Genomic DNA, 15,582 nt, shown 5'->3' with positions numbered 1-15,582 from the left:
TGCTGCTTGAAAGACAAAGATTTTCTGCAGTGCAATATAAAGGATTTATTATTAAAATATTACATACTAGAGAAGCTGCTAAATATTATAGAAGAACCCACCTGTATTTCAAATGTTTTTCTACTTGATTTTAACAAAACCAGACCATAATGAATTCTGTTCATCTAGCCTAGAACAGTCATAGAAATGAGTGAAGGGCTGTAAGATTATCTGTGAAGAGTTAGGTCTTCAGAGAACAGTTACATGTTCTGCTCAAAAAAATATCCACCATTTAGGCAGACTGCTGAAGAATCCTGGAATGGGTTGGAAAGGACCTTTTAAAGGTCACCCTGTCCCAACCCCTGCCTGCCATGCAGGGACACCTTCTACTGTCCCAGCCGGCTCCAAGCCCTGTCCCAACCGGGCCTTGGACAGTTCCAGGGATCCAGGGGCAGCCACAGCTGCTCTGGGCTCTCTGTGCCAGGGCCTGCCCACCCTGCCAGGGAAGGATTTCTTCCCAACACCCCATCCATCCCTGCCCTCTGGCAGTGGGGAGCCATTCCCCTTGTCCTATCACTCCAGGCCCATGTCCAAAGTCTCTCTCCAGCTCTCCTGGAGCCCCTTTAGGCACTGGAAGGGGCTCTGAGGTGTTCCTGGAGCCTTCTTTCCTCCAGGCTGGACACTTCCAGTTCTCCCAGCCTATCTCCAGAACAGACGGACTCAAGCCTTCAGAGGATTTTCTTGGCCTTGCACTAGGCCTTGCTGAACTTCAGGAGGTTCCCCTGGACCCTGAATATGTCTAAAACCCACTCAAGTATCAGAATAATGCAGTTTTCTGTGGTTTTTGCAGTAATTCAAACAAGGAGTGTGAATCCCTTTCCCATGAGCTTGTCCAGAGGAGAGGAGGACATTGTCCTAAGCAGTGAATAAAGCATTTCCTCCTGGTGTGCTCTCCCCTGCTGCTCTTGCCCTGTCAGGGGCTGAGGGATGAGCTGTCCTTCACCTGTCTGGAACATCTCCACAGTCACTGCTCAGGGTTTTTGGAGGCCTTTGCTATTGGAAGACTCTGCAGTGCAGATTTACTGATGGTTCCATAGGCCTGGGAGTAGCTGCCCATGGATGCCCTTGGATCACCTGCAGCTCCCACATTTGCAGTGATCTGGAATATCTTTTTACTGGGCTTCAGAAGGGGACGAACATCTTTGCTGGGACACTGAGAATTTCTAGGATTCTGTGTGAGAAAGAAAAGCCAAGAAAGATTAATAAGCTGGAATCAGCTTTTTGGAGTGCAAATAGGATACAGGTTTGGCTTTGGTCAGTACTATCCTCTCAGGAAACAAACACAAACTCAGGGCATGTGTAGGCTGATCTTCTCCCTCTTCTGCTCTTCTTGTCACAGAAAATTGGTCAGAATTCCCTAAAGATCCTTCCAAATGCATTGGTCATGTCTACACCTGCATGTGCAGCAAACTCCACAATCTCATCCTGAGGAATTAATGGCTCCTCTTTCTCTGAAAACATTTTGGAAGGGATTCCAAATCAGAGGGACTGGAAGGTGGGCTACAAGTGTGCTACTGGAAATGCTTGAAGGTTTCTGACAACCTGGACTAGTGGAAGGTGTTCCTGACCATGGCAGAGGGGTGGAACCCCCCTTTCAGGTCCCTTCCAACCCAGGCAGTCTGTGATTCAGTGAAATCTGTGCTGCCTCCTTCCATACTCTTCCTTTGTCACAAGCTTCCTCCATCACCTCTGCAGGTGCCAGCAGGCAGCCAGCTCAGGAAGGAAAAAAGCAGGAGCAAGAAAAGAACCCAGTGAGGGGAAGGACTTTTCCAAGGAAGCATGGCCAAAATGAGGGAAGAGGGAGGAGCAGAGAGGACAGGACTGACACCCTCACAGCTCAGCAACAGCAACTCATTAGATCCACAGAATCATGAAATCAGAGAATCACTAAAAGCCCTCTGGGCCCACTGAGTCCAGCTGCTCCCCCAGCACTGCCAAGGCCACCGCTGACCCCTGTCCCCCAGTGCCATTAAATCTGTTAAACCCCCCCAAGGATGGGGACTCCACCACTGCCCTAAGGCAGTCGGTGCCAGGGCTGCACAGCCCTTTGCAGGTGGGTTTTTTTCCAACTAAACCTCTCCTGGAACCACTTGAGGCCATTTCCTCTCATCCTGTCACTGTTTCCTGAGCAGACCCTGACCCCACCTGGCTGCACCCTCCTGTCAGGGAGCTGCAGAGAGTGAGAAGGTCCTCCCTGTGCCTCCTTCTCTCCACAACTCCTGCTGCAGCTCCAGCAGCTCTGTTCCCCCAGCTCTGTTCCTTCTCTGAGCACACTCCAGCCCCTCAGTGGGGCCCCTCCCTTCTTGTTGTGAAGAGCCCAAAGCTGCCCCCAGGACTGGAGGCCCCTCAGCAGTGCCCAGCACAGGGGATGGTCACTGCCCTGGGTGTCTGGCCACACCGTGGCTGCCACAAGCCAAGTGCCACTGGCTTCATGCCCACCTTGGCACACCTGGACTCATGTTCAGCTGCTGTCATCAGCAGCAGCAGGTGACCCTTTCCAGCTTTCTGGAGCACTACAGGGAGTTGCTGTGACCCAGGCTACGACAGGTAAGGGCTAGAAGTTAAGCTACTCACATTGTAAAGGTTCTGCACACTTGTAGGAGAGAGCCGAGTGTTTGGCCATGTGATTTGTCTCCCTAGTTTCTCATTGTTGGAGATTCTGGACTGTTGAGGTGGTGCAGAACAGTTCCCGATCCCAGCACCAGGATTTGCATTTCCTGCAGAAGAAAAACATGAGAGAAAGTAGGAAAATCAGAAGAACACAGAACACATTGACTGAGGCAGGGACAGTCCCATACTCAACACTCATTCACCAGTGTTTTGTTCTCATGTCATTTCCCTCCCACACTTCCAGCCCCTCATTTTACCATGCAAATTCCTTCATTTATTTTACATCACTCTCTCTTCCCCAGACCAACAGCCCAAGGTGGGTCACACCCCGGTGTAGGAGGGTGGTACCCACTCTGCACAGTGGTGTGTGTGATGGGGTTGTACGTCATCACACTCATCTGTGATCTCTTCCCCAAATCCTTGCTCTGGCTGGCCCCTGCTGGCTGGGCCCCAGCTGTGGCTCCAGGGTGCACATGTGGAGGATTTAGCAGAGGGGGTGCTGGCTCTTGCTGGCCTTTCCTGGCGGGTGCAGCCTCTGAGCTGGCACCTGGCAGAGCTGTGCTGCACTCAGACTGGCTCAGCTGAATGTTTTCTCTCTGCCCTTGCTCCTTTGGAAGGCTCTTTGACTTCTTTTCAAGGATCATCTGCAGAACAGAAAAGCTAGTTAGACTTAACACAGCAATACAGAAAAATAAAACATCAAAACAAAGAAGAATACTTATAAATATCTGCAATTTATTTTACAGGGTAAGTAACAATTTATTTTACAGGGTAAGTAAATAACACTAGATGATTTTTAAAGTACCTTTCAGCCTAAACCATTCTATGAATCTTTCTCAGACATCATGCTTCAGAGATTTTTATTTTCCCTGTGGGAATTTTACATGTAAAGGTGTCTCAAAGAGTAGGACAGTATGGAACTGATCAAACACCCAGGTGTAACTGTGCCAGCCGGTACAGAAATCTCAGGGGAACACAGAGACAAGACAATGACAGAATTTGTTAAGTGTGTGCAAGAATGGCAGGTAACCTGGAGGATTAGGATTTGGGAAAATAGCATGAAAGTACCTCATATAATTTATTTCTATATTCTGCCACAGACAGCTGGACATCATCACCCAAAGGAAGGATCACATCAAAATCCAAAGAGGGCTCCCTGGAAGGACAGTGGAATCTGAGAGAATGAGAACACGTCATGTAATTCACTGACTGGAAACAGATTATTAAAATTTAAACAGGATTGTTAAACAATCTCATGTAAATAGGGTTGGAGAAAATAAAGAATTAGCTTTGCCATTTTTTCTGTGATGCACTTAAAGAAAATTTGTGCCAAGAGCAGGTTTGTAATGTCTCAGAAGACATCAGGGCAAGCTGCACACTGGTGTCACTCTCACCTGCTCACGTAAGGATGCTGCAGAGCCTCCTCTGCTGTGAGCCGTTTGTCAGGGTTAAAGACCAGAAGTTTCCTCAGCAGATCCAAGGCAGGCAGTGGAGTGGAGGATGGGAAAATCTCCTCAAATGCTACTCGCTGCCTACAAGTCAGAAGAAAATGATGCAAGCTCTCAGTGTCTAATTTCCAGTGAAGGCAGGAATGGCAGCTCCAGGATCACACCAAGGTGACACCAGGCACAATTCACTCACCAAGTGTGCCATAATCACTGAATCTTAGAATGGTTTGGCCAGGAAGGAACCTTAAAGCTCATCACTTCCCAGCCCCATGATCCCGCAAATCTAGACCTGAGATTATAGAAACATACTTCTCTGTGATTTACAGACAAGATAAAATTTAAAAATCTGGTTTTGGATTTTGAAATCCTAAATACAATTGTGAACATAATGAAGAAGAAAGTATCTTGAAAAAAATCAGTTTTAAGCACCAAATCTTACTCATATTTTAAATAATTTTTATTTAAGGAGACAACTTAGAGCCCCTTCAGGGCTGTAACAGGCTCAAAGGCAGCTGGAGAGGGACTTTCAACAAGGGCTGGAGTGACAGCACAAGTGGGAAGGGCTTCCCACTGCCAGAGGGCAGGGTTAGATGGGGTACTGGGAAGGAACTATTGCTTGTGAGGGTACTGAGGGACTGGAATGGCTTCCTGGAGAAGCTGTGGCTGCCCCATCCCTGGAACCCAGGTTGGATGGGGCTTGGAGCAGCCTGGTCTAGTGAAAGGTGTCCCTGTCCGTGTCAGGGTGAATGAGGTGAGCTTTGAGGTCCCTTCCCACCCAAACTGTTCTGTGGTTCCGTGACTCCAGGGTCCTACATTAGATGATCTGAGACACGCAAACACCTCAGGCTTACCTGGAACTCATGTGCTTAATAACCGAGGCCTTGTACTCTGACTGCAGAGCCAAAATATCTGCAAGAATTAAAAATACTGTTACTGCCAAGATGAGGATTAGCAGAGCTGCACAGTTTATGAAGGAAAGCCAATATTTGATATTAACATAGGAAATTATCCACACAGAACTCGGTCGGAGACCTATGGAAGGGGGATGGAATACTTATGAATTTTCTAAGCTGATTTTTGAATTCCTATTTATTAATCATACACTTCATAAACTTGCATTCTCACAGCAACAGATGCAGAGCACCACGACATCTGAATTTCTGATTTTTCTCTAACACTGACATTCAAGATGAGGATTTTAATTCCTTTGGAAAGGTGCCAGAATGAATGAGATTCCTCCTTCCCTGACCCAGCCAGGCTGCTTTCTGCCACTGAACCCCTTCTCTAGATCCCTTTCCCCACAGCAGGGTCCTACCTTCTGGGGACGGAGCAGGGATGACCCTCAGGATCTGCTCTATTTGGTTCATTGTTGATGTTCCAGGAAAAAGAGGCTTTCCAAGCAGCATCTCTCCAAGAATACAGCCGATGCTCCACATGTCCACACCCTTAGTGTAACTACAAATAGGAACAGAACAGAGGTAGGATTAAATCAAGCAAATATTTTCCTGTACCTGGTATTCACATCACCTGCATTGATTTATTCGCTAGAAAGTGTGCTTGGTGACTTCTCAAATACAAATGCTCACAGGTTTGAACTATAAATTGAATAACATTTGGGACTTATGAGACTGGCAAGCATGAAACAGAAAGGAGATTTATCCTACTCAAAGTCTAGTCTAAGAAACCATAAAAGGGAAATGCTAGAACAAGGTAATATATTAAAGGCAATGCCAGAACAAGGTATTATATCCTTTTCATACAACCAAGAATGAAGATATACATTGTTCTTTGGTCATAATGCATGTTCAAAGTAATTACAATTAATAATCACATTTTTAAGCAAAGTAAATGCCAAACAGTGGGTATAGGACAGTTTGCAAAACACCCACATTCAAAATTTGGCATAATACCCTGCATATATTTATTGACTTTTCTGTTTTTTCATATTTAATTTTTGAAGAAAGGACTAAGCCCGACAAACAGGCAGCTGGTTTAAAATTTGATTAGGGAATATTTCGTGAAGGTCTATCAAAAAACACTGCTTCAATTTGGAAAAGAGGATCCACGTTCTCAAGCAGATGTTGGAAAGTTGTGGGTTTAAGGGAGAAGACTTAAGTCTGGTGGGAGAAAGGGTGACAAGAGCTGCTTGTGTACGTCCATTGACACTCTAAGAACACAGTGTGAAAAAGTGCATATTCTATGGCTCTATGCAGATATTTACCATATGTATTTCGATGTATTGATTAGTAGTGCTGTATTAACATTTTAATAATAAATGTAGTCTTGTAATTAAAAGGTAACTTTTGTAATTAAAATAAGAACTATGCTAGTGGGATTTTTTTAAGACAGCAATGAGGCACTCGCATCAGATAGCAGCCACAGGACACCTAAATCTTTCAGAGAAAAAGAATTTATCGCTCCCTTATCAGAAGAAACGAACTTCCTCCCGCCTCAAAGGCGCTGTCAGGATTAGAAGGAAGAAGTTGAGGATGACCAGACAGAATCCTGTATTTGAATGGAATTTATGCATCATGTATGAAGTGTATGAATGTGCAACAGGTGTTGCTTTTAAGGGTTAATCCTCTGTTAACGGGGGTCCTTTTTCGGGCTTGTGATGCCCAGAAAAGGTACCCGGACGTCGGTAACTCTTTGTCTTTATTGTCTCATATTGTCGTAATTCAATTTGTCCAAATTATTATTACTCTAATTGTATTACTATTTTTATAACCATTTTATTACTATTAAACTTTTAAAATTTTAAAAACAAGTGATTGGTGTTCTTCACAACAGGAAGGACATGTACATGTTAAGAGGTTTTTGTATTGCAGAAGTTGAATTGTACGCTGAGAAAACAGACTGCTGACGTGACACTGCATCTGATGACACTGACAATGGAAACACTGAAGACTTTTAGACAGAGAAACGTGCGAGTGGAGCAGTGTCAGGCTGCCCTGGGTGACTCACCGGCGGGAGGCCAGCAGGATCTCGGGCGCTCGGTACCAGCGCGTGGCCACGTACTCGGTGAGCGCGGGGCCGGGCCGGGGCTCCCCCCGCTGGCACAGCGAGCGTGCCAGCCCGAAGTCACAGAGCTTCACCCTGCACTGGGCATCTAGCAGCACGTTGGAGGGCTGCAGGGGACACAGCACAACCCATCAGCCTGGTACTCTCTGAATAGCAATTATCAAGGTTCTTTTACTAGTCTCATACTTGTACATTTCTTCATACTTTTCCTACGGACACAGGCTGGGACAGCTGGGACTGTGGGGAGAAAAGGCTCCAGGGGAGATCTCATAGCCCCTTCAAGCGCCTAAAGGGGTGCCCAAAGTGCTTGAGAGGGACTTTGAAAACAGTCTGGTGGCACAGAGGGGAATGGCTCCCCACTGGCAGAGGGCAGGGTTAGATGGAATATTGGGAACTGGCACAGGGCAGGGTTACATGGAATACTGGGAACTGGCAGAGGGCAGGGTTAGATGGAATATTGGAAACTGGCAGAGGGCAGGGTTACATGGGATACTGGGAACTGGCAGAGGGCAGGGTTAGATGGAATATTGGGAACTGGCAGAGGGCAGGGTTACATGGGATATTGGGAAGGAATTCTGCCCTGTGAGAGCAGTGAGGCCCTGGCAAAGGCTGTCCAGGGAAGCTGTGGCTGCCCCATCCCTGTCTGAAGCTGAACAGGGCTTGGAGCAACCTGGGGTGGCCCTGTCAATGGCAGGGGGTGGGAACAGATGGGCTTTGAAGGTCCATCCCAAATCAATCTGTGATTTGATTTAGTGTTCAACAGAAAACTGGAGTGAAGAATACAGACCATGAATGAAATGTACCTTCTGATCCCTGTGAATAACATTCCCTGAGTGGATGAATTTAGTTGCCTTCAGGAGTTGGTAGAGAATGTAACACTTGTGGATGTCTTTCAGCAAATTCCCCTTCTTAATCACAGCATGTAAATCAGTCTCTGTAATACACCAGTAATATATTGACATCAGTAAATATCAATAGTACCATGAGCATTCACTATCAAAGTGACAACAAAGATAACTCCTAAGAGAGGCTGGGTTTGTCTGGCTGCTGCAGTGCTGAGTCTCACCCATGGACTCGAAGATGAGGTAGATGTCCTTGTCATTCTCTGCTGGGATAACATTGAGCAGCTTGATGATATTTGGATGTTCTCCAAATTCCTGCACAGGGAAGAGACCCAGCTGTCAAAATCATATGTTTTCATCATTGTGAATTAGAATTATTGTGGCATGAAAATCGATCATAGCTGTCATCAACATTGATAGTTAAAACCCCAAACAATCAGAACATGTCAATCTGAGGGCTGGCTCAGACACTCACAGGCTGCACTGAGGAACTGACTGCATGGAGATCAGACAGAGATACCTGAACACAGGTACCACAAGTACCACACTGCAGGTGGAGGCCACCCTCACATTTCTGCAGACTGACATTGACATTTCCCATGACTGACATCATGGGATCATTAAGTTCATCCCCAGTTTTAACAGCTTTTATTTCCCACTTCTGTGCAGCCAGGGACACTGTAAACACTTCATAATACTGTGACATTTTATAATGTGTAACATCCAGGAAAGCTCCCAAAACAACACATTCACCTGCAGCAACCTGTGAAAACACACTCACAAGGCAGTGAGACACAGCCAGCCCATCACACACTTTGTTTTCATTCTGAGCATAGCCACGATACCCATCCAAATGATCTAAAGAAGGTTTTTACCCAAAAGGGGATGTTGTTCTAGAGATGCGGTTAAATCTGGACAGTGTTACTTGAGTGCTATTTAAGAAGGAAAATTCCACTGTCTCACACTGCCTTGCCCTGGAACTGATAACAGAAAGTCATGACAAAACTTCAATCTGTACTAAAAAACCACGTTACCTTGAAACAAAATCTTGTCAGGGCCAGTTCTCTTAATCTTTGCCTAAAGAATAATCATGCTACTAACACACCTACCAAAATGACATTCTAAAGTTGGCCTAAAATACACCCGTAAACTACAACAGAACAGCAAAGACAAAAACTGCAAGCAATGACCAGAGCATCAGAGAATCATTCACACCACAGGCTCTACAGCAGCTTCTCAATTAGAATAATTGAGATACACAACATAAAACAATAACCTAGTCCATCAAATGACCTCGTGATCAACATCAAGATTGAACAAAACAATTATTATGCACAGACAAACAAATTAAGACAAACATGCAATTATGAATAATGGAGTATTTTTCACGTCTTTTCCTTTCTGAGCCCTCAGTCTGGAACCTCAAGAAAGAGGTTTAAAATAGGAGGGGAAACTAAAATTCTTAAAGTTTATTGAGCACCAGAAGTTATGGAAGTATGGGCTGAGCAGTACATTAACTTCCCTCTCCCTGCCCTCCTCTGCCAAGTGACTCCTCCGTTCCTTCAGAAGAAATATCCTTTTTTCCCCTGCTCCTACTCCATCCATCCATTCCAGGAGTGCTGCACCTTCAGGGATGATCAAACTTCTAAGGTAGTTTATTTCTAAGGAACTGTTGATATTTTTAGCTTTAAAGTTTTCAGCTTCTATTTCAGGCTTCAAGAATGACTAAAAAGTAAAAAAAAAACCTCTTTCCTACTTAAACTTGGCAGTCTTAGGAAATACCTCTTCTATGAGCCCTGCCTCACTTGTGTCCTTAGAAAATCACAATTTATAACAACATTATTCCAAAATATTGATGTTTCTACATGGTAAATCTAAGGAGGAGTGGACAGATAACTGGAATGCCACTGATAAGATCAATTATATCAAAACAAGAGTAGTCTTAAGTTATTCCCTGCAGATCTTCCCTTTCTCTTTTGGTTAGATTATTTTAAGTGATTAAATTTCTTATAGCATGATGGAGGAAAACAATTTTGGAGTGTGAATCCCTCTCCCACCCCAGCCATCCTCCAATCATGGCAGTTAAAATGTAAGAGAAAATAGTTTCTATCCACAAAGCAGCAATAAGTGACAGAAGGTGCTGATGTGCTGTGCAACAGATGCATTGCTAAAAATGGGGAGAGAGTAAAAACAAGCCCAACTGGAGAGTGTTTTATTCAGGTGGGTTCACCCTGAAAGGCTCTTTGCCAAGATGGTGCAGAAAAGAAATTAAAGACTTATCAACACTGATCAATGACTGCTGCATTTTGGAAAACAGTGGGAAGAAAATACTTAGACATCAGAGATAATAAAAAAATCAGAGAGGAAGGGGAACACGGACATTACCTGCAGGAACATAATCTCTCGAAATGTTCTCTAGAAATAAAGAAAAAACAGTTTATCATCACCTCAAGAGAACAGCAGAACAGAGATGCAGTTCAATGACAGGGTTAAATCCACTCCTCTTTTATACATGCCATGATACACAAAGCTTGATATTTATTGCTTGTTTTTATCCCAATGCAGCTGCCGACTGTATTGTTATGTGCAGAATTATCATCTTTCAGAGACAAAAGTCCTGAAAACACCTATGGAATCCCACCATGTCTCAGAACACATCAGGACAGTAATTTCTCACCTGAGCATCTGTTCTGTTCCTGAAAGCATCAAAAATCTTTTTAACAGCAACTGTTTCTCCTGTCTGGCGGTCGGTGGCTCTCCAGACGATGCCGTAGGCCTGCGGAGAAGCAGGACAGGTGAGCAGAGTGCTGGCACCTTGTGAGAGTCTGTCCGAATTTTCCCTCATCTGCCTCACGATCATCATTTGAGGACCACTGAAGAGAAGACCCCCGTCTTCTCTGTAGGAAAAAGTCACATGCCACAAAGCCCTGAGATCTGAGAGCATTGCTAAGCTTTGTTTTCACAGGTGTGTTTGCTGTATGCTACACTGAGCCCAATGAGAAGAAGAAAGGGGCACCATACCCTTTTTGCAACAATAGCCTTGGAAGCTGTCCCACCTCTTGGCCTGGCTGGACTTCTGAGTTTCAGGGGGTCTCCCACAGAAGACCCTCACCTGTTTTACAATCACTGTGACACACAGACTGAGATGTAAGAAGCCTCTCCATCAAGGACTGAGACATGAAACCCCTATGTGAGAAGGCCCCCTCTCATACTTTCCAAGAACTAGGACTGAAACCCCCAGCCCGGGCGAGGTGTGTGGGGGAGGCAAGCTGCCCAAAGCAAGATGGATGTTGGAGGTGTGAGCATTAGACCACAAAAACAATGGCTCACGCCCACTGCTGAGAACAGGGACTGTGTGTACCCCTATCCAAATATCATTATTTCCCCCAGATACTATAAACTACCTTTGATTCAGTTGCAAAATCCATTCCCCTTCCCCCATGGAAAAAGAGTATAATTGGGGCCCAGATGAACTGTGCCTCTGAGATCTCCCCGACGTAACAGGTGTATCCTCGACTGGACCAAAGGACTTCGTCTCTACGTTTGGTAGCTATATCCCCCTCTTTCTCTCTCTCTTTTCTCTCTCCTTCTCTATCTTTTCCTCTCCCTTAATCCCTCTATCGCATTTTGCTGTGGTCATTCAATAAAGGTGCATTTGTTTTGATTATTACTGCAAATCCCCTGCACCGTGTTGGTTCTTTCTGCACCCTGAGATCAATCCACAAACCATCACGAACCCCGTTCGTAAGGATGGATCGTGACATGCAGCCCGGGCTGCCGTGGAACCAGAATGGGTTCAGGGATGCACTGGGGCAGGGCTGATGGGAGCCACGTGGAGGACAGAGAGATCAGGCCAAGGAGACAGACTCAGGAGACACACTGAGAGGGTTGGGGTTGTGCAGCCTGGAGAAGAGAAGGCTGCAGGGAGACTTTAGAGCTCCTTCCAGCAACTGAAAGGGCTCCAAGAGAGCTCAGGAGGGACTTTGGACAAGGGCCTGGAGGGACAACACAACTTGGAAGGGCTTCCCACTGCCAGAGGGCAGGGTTTAGATGGGATTTGGGAATAAATCCTTCCCTGTGAGGGTGGGCAGGCCCTGGCACCAGCTGCCCCAAGAAGCTGGGCATGGGATGGGATAATGGGATGGGATGGGATGGGATATTGGGATGGGAAGGGATATTGGGATGGGATGGGATAATGGGATGCGATAATGGGATGGGATGGGATGGGATAGATAGGCCCAGGCCAGTGGTGCACAGGTCAACAGGGCCAGGATCTTGCTCTTGGGTCACAACAACCCCATGAAACGTGCCAAGCTTGGGAGCTGAGCAGAAGGAGTGTGTATTTTCCACTTCCCAGAGTGGCTGGGAAGCCGGAAAGGACTTGGTGGTGCTGGTGACAGTGGCTGAACATGAGCCCAGGTGTGTCCAGGTGGCAAGATGCCAATGGCAACTGGCTCATTCCAGACATGGTGTGGCTGGCAGGTTGAGAGAGATCATTCTTCCCCCCATTTGACTTTGGTGAGATTTCCAGCTGGAGCACTGCATCCAGCCTGGAGCTGCTCAGTACAAGAAGGGCACGGAGCAGTTTGAGCAGCTGCAGAGAAGAGCCATGGAGATGCTCTGAGGGTCCAGGGCTCTGCTCTGCAGCCAGGCTGGGACACCTGGGGTGCTCAGTCTGGACAAGAGAAGGCTCCAGGGACAATTTACTGTGCTCTTTCAGAACTGAAAGGGGAGTGGTAAGAAGGATGGAGAGAGACTTTTTACCAAAGTCTGTAGTAACAGCATCCCAGAATTGCTGAGGTTGGAAAAGCCTACCAAAACCACTGGGTCCAACCACTAACACAGCACTGTCAGGTCCAACACTAAATCTTTTTTTCAATTAAAACCTGTGTTGTCTGTTAAGGGAACAGGAACTTCTACTTGAGTTTTCCCTATTCTGTGATGCTTGCAAATGATGATTACTCAGTCTCACTTGGGGTACAGATCCAGTTTTTTCATGTTAGGCCATAGATTTGAATCTGGACTCTCCACAGCCTAGGAGCTGCTTTACCTTTACACAAAGGGATTACAACCTGCTCAGAAATGCCCATTTACTGTTTAAATACTTGTACAAAGCAAAAGAGCAGCAATGTATGATCCCAGTGATTAAACACTCATTAAGGACATCAAGGAGGCTTCCCAGCAACATGTGTGGTCCTGGAGCATGGCACCAGGACCTTTCCCATGCATCAGGCAGTACAAACAGTTGTACAAGTACCTCAGGTAAGTGGTACAGCACTGCCCTGCTGGCAACTGCAAAACAGCCTTGAGTTGTGCCAGGGAAGATTTAGGTTGGATATTGGAAAAAACTCTTCTGCAAAGGGCTGTGCAGCCCTGGCACAGACTGCCTCAGGGCAGAGGGGGGTCCTCAGCCCTGGGGGATTTAACACCCATGTGGATGTGCACTAGGGGGGGACAGGGGTCAGTGGTGGCCTTGGCACTGCTAGGGAGCAGCTGGACTCCACAGGCTCAGAGGGCTTTTCCACCTCAGTGACTCCTTGACTCTGTGAACACAATGAGGGAAATACTTAAATACTCGTATCAACTCATGTAAATGATAGCAAAGAGCTGCCAGAATAGTAAAGCAGAGAACTCGGTAGGGTTTAGAGACTGTCTGAGGAGACATATCTTAGAAATTGCCATTCGCTTAAGTTTAAAAATACATTTTATGAAGAAGATACGACTTGATGCAACATGATCTGAAGTGATGGGGTTACAGTAAATGTAGAAGGATTTGGCAGGCATAGAGAGAATGTACTTTGAGACTCAGATCTATTTTACTTTACAGTCCCCCGGAGTTCCCCTGGGTCCCAGCGGGCCCTGAGCGACAGAGTTCCCACGGGCGCCTGAACTCCCAAACCCGCTCAGCTCCCCGGGGCCGCCCGGAGCCCTCACGGTGCCCAGAGCTCCACACGGGCCCCCCGAACTCTCATGGGCCCTCCGAGCTCCCGCGACCACCCCGGCTCCCCCAGGCCACCCCAGCTCCCTGAGGCCACCCCGCTCCCCCAGACCACCCCCGCTCCCCCAGACCACCCCGGTTCTCCCAAGCCACCCTGGCTCTCCCAGGCCACCCCGGCTCCCCCAGACCACCCCGGCTCTCCCAGGCCGTCCCGGCTCTCCCAGACCGCCCCGGCTCCCCCAGGCCAGCCCCCGCCAGGCACTCACCCCCTTGCCCAGGCGCCTTTTGATCTCGTACTTGCAGCACACGAGCGGCTCCACCTCGGGCGGGCTCATGGCGGCACCTCCCTGTTGGCTCCCGCTGCTATGGCAACCGCCCCGCGCACCGCGCATGCGCACGGCACACCGCGGGGCCCGCCAGGGGGCGCCGTGAGACCGGGCCCTGAGGGAGGAGAGGGAGCGAGGGAAGAGGAGAGGGGAAGGAGCGGGGAGAGAGGAGAGGAGGAGAGGAGGAGAGGAGGAGAGGAGGAAGAGAGGAGGAGGAGAGGAGGAGAGGAGGAGAGGAGGAGGAGAGCAGAGCCCCTTGCAGCGCCCCGGGAAGAGCCGGAGAGCGGCTTGGGGCCCGGGCCTGGAGGGACAGCACAAGAGGGAATGGCCTCCCAGTGCCAGAGGGCAGGGATGGATGGGACATTGGGCAGGAATTGTTCCCTGTGAGGGTGGCAGGCCTGGCACAGGGTGCCCAGGGAGCTGTGGCTGCCCCTGGATCCGTGCCCAAGGCCAGACTGGATGGGACATTGGGGCAGCCTGGGACTGTGGGAAGTGTCCCTCCCGTGGCAGGTTGATGGGACTGGACGAGTTTTAAGGTCTGTTCCAACGTAAACCATTCTGAGATTAAATTATACTTTGGTTTTTTTTCCCCCCAATTTTGATCCTTCCTCCCTACCCCCACCCAATTCCAACTTCTCTGATGAGGCTAAAGTTTATTTAATGCCATTTGTCAGTGAGAGTTAACACTTTTGTAATGCTTTCTAGAGCTTTGCTTTTTTTCTTGTGTTTTATAGCAGATAGAGATTTCTGACCTGTGTCTGAATTAGATGGTTGAAATCAAAATTGCCAAGCCGAATGCCCTCACTAGATACTATGTTGTGGCTTTTTTTAATGAGGATATTATGAACGTAGATTTAGTTCATGCAATCTAGCAATGGATTTTTATGACTGTAAATGTTTCTTTGAGATACAAATTCAGATTTGTTAGTGAATTGGCATCTTCGGTCATGCAGGGACTTAGATTGTTGGTGTATGCTTCCATCACTGACATAATTCATTTTGTGTGCAGGTTTCTTTTATATAATTACACATTCTGACTCTTACAAAGAGGCTTATTCTTCTCAGCCCATGATTTTAAAGAAATTGCATTCAGTTTAGTTTTAAATGTTCATTTAGGATTCCGGAAGGAACTCACTAATTCCTTTAGGCTGTATTGTTTCTGTCTGCTGGGGTGCATTTATCTGCCTTATCCTGCTCATAGAGACATAAAGCTGTGTGTGTGCACTTAGCAGCAGACTCCAAAGCTCAAGGCTGAGCTGTGACAATTGTGGATTCAATTGTGGACAATTGTGACTTGGTTGTGCTGTCCTGTGGATGGTGGTGATGAGAACAACCCTTGTATTGTATAAACTTCTGCT

The 15,582-nt window shown here is 47.0% G+C and overlaps 1 protein-coding gene across 1 annotated transcript; it reads right to left on the bottom strand.

The window, feature by feature from the left end:
* Positions 1-548: 548 nt before the first annotated feature.
* On the bottom strand, positions 549-14,259 carry MAPK15 (mitogen-activated protein kinase 15). Its single transcript, XM_030971845.1, has 13 exons — positions 14,165-14,259; positions 10,638-10,736; positions 10,346-10,375; positions 8,185-8,275; positions 7,922-8,052; positions 7,062-7,225; positions 5,413-5,552; positions 4,949-5,006; positions 4,044-4,181; positions 3,718-3,823; positions 3,002-3,293; positions 2,614-2,756; positions 549-1,210 (listed from the first exon to the last, which is right to left on the bottom strand). Exons 1-13 carry the CDS (start codon positions 14,231-14,233, stop codon positions 1,004-1,006), a joined length of 1,668 nt encoding a protein of 555 aa, XP_030827705.1. The 5' UTR covers positions 14,234-14,259; the 3' UTR covers positions 549-1,003.
* Between the last annotated feature and the right edge of the window lie 1,323 nt (positions 14,260-15,582).

The sequence above is a fragment of the Camarhynchus parvulus genome, chromosome 2, assembly GCF_901933205.1.
Source record: "Camarhynchus parvulus chromosome 2, STF_HiC, whole genome shotgun sequence".
NCBI classification, from domain to species: Eukaryota; Metazoa; Chordata; class Aves; order Passeriformes; family Thraupidae; genus Camarhynchus; species Camarhynchus parvulus.
This window is presented reverse-complemented; position numbering and strand designations above follow the sequence as displayed.

Excerpts from the sequence above, each read along its gene's own strand:
- MAPK15 (XM_030971845.1), bottom strand. The coding sequence starts at position 14,233 with ATGAGCCCGCCCGAGGTGGAGCCGCTCGTGTGCTGCAAGTACGAGATC. Across the intron at positions 10,737-14,164 it reads AAAGGCGCCTGGGCAAGGGG|GCCTACGGCATCGTCTGGAG; the intron begins GTGAGTGCCTGG and ends GCTTCTCCGCAG. Across the intron at positions 5,007-5,412 it reads CCCTGCTCCGTCCCCAGAAG|ATATTTTGGCTCTGCAGTCA; the intron begins GTAGGACCCTGC and ends TAATTCTTGCAG.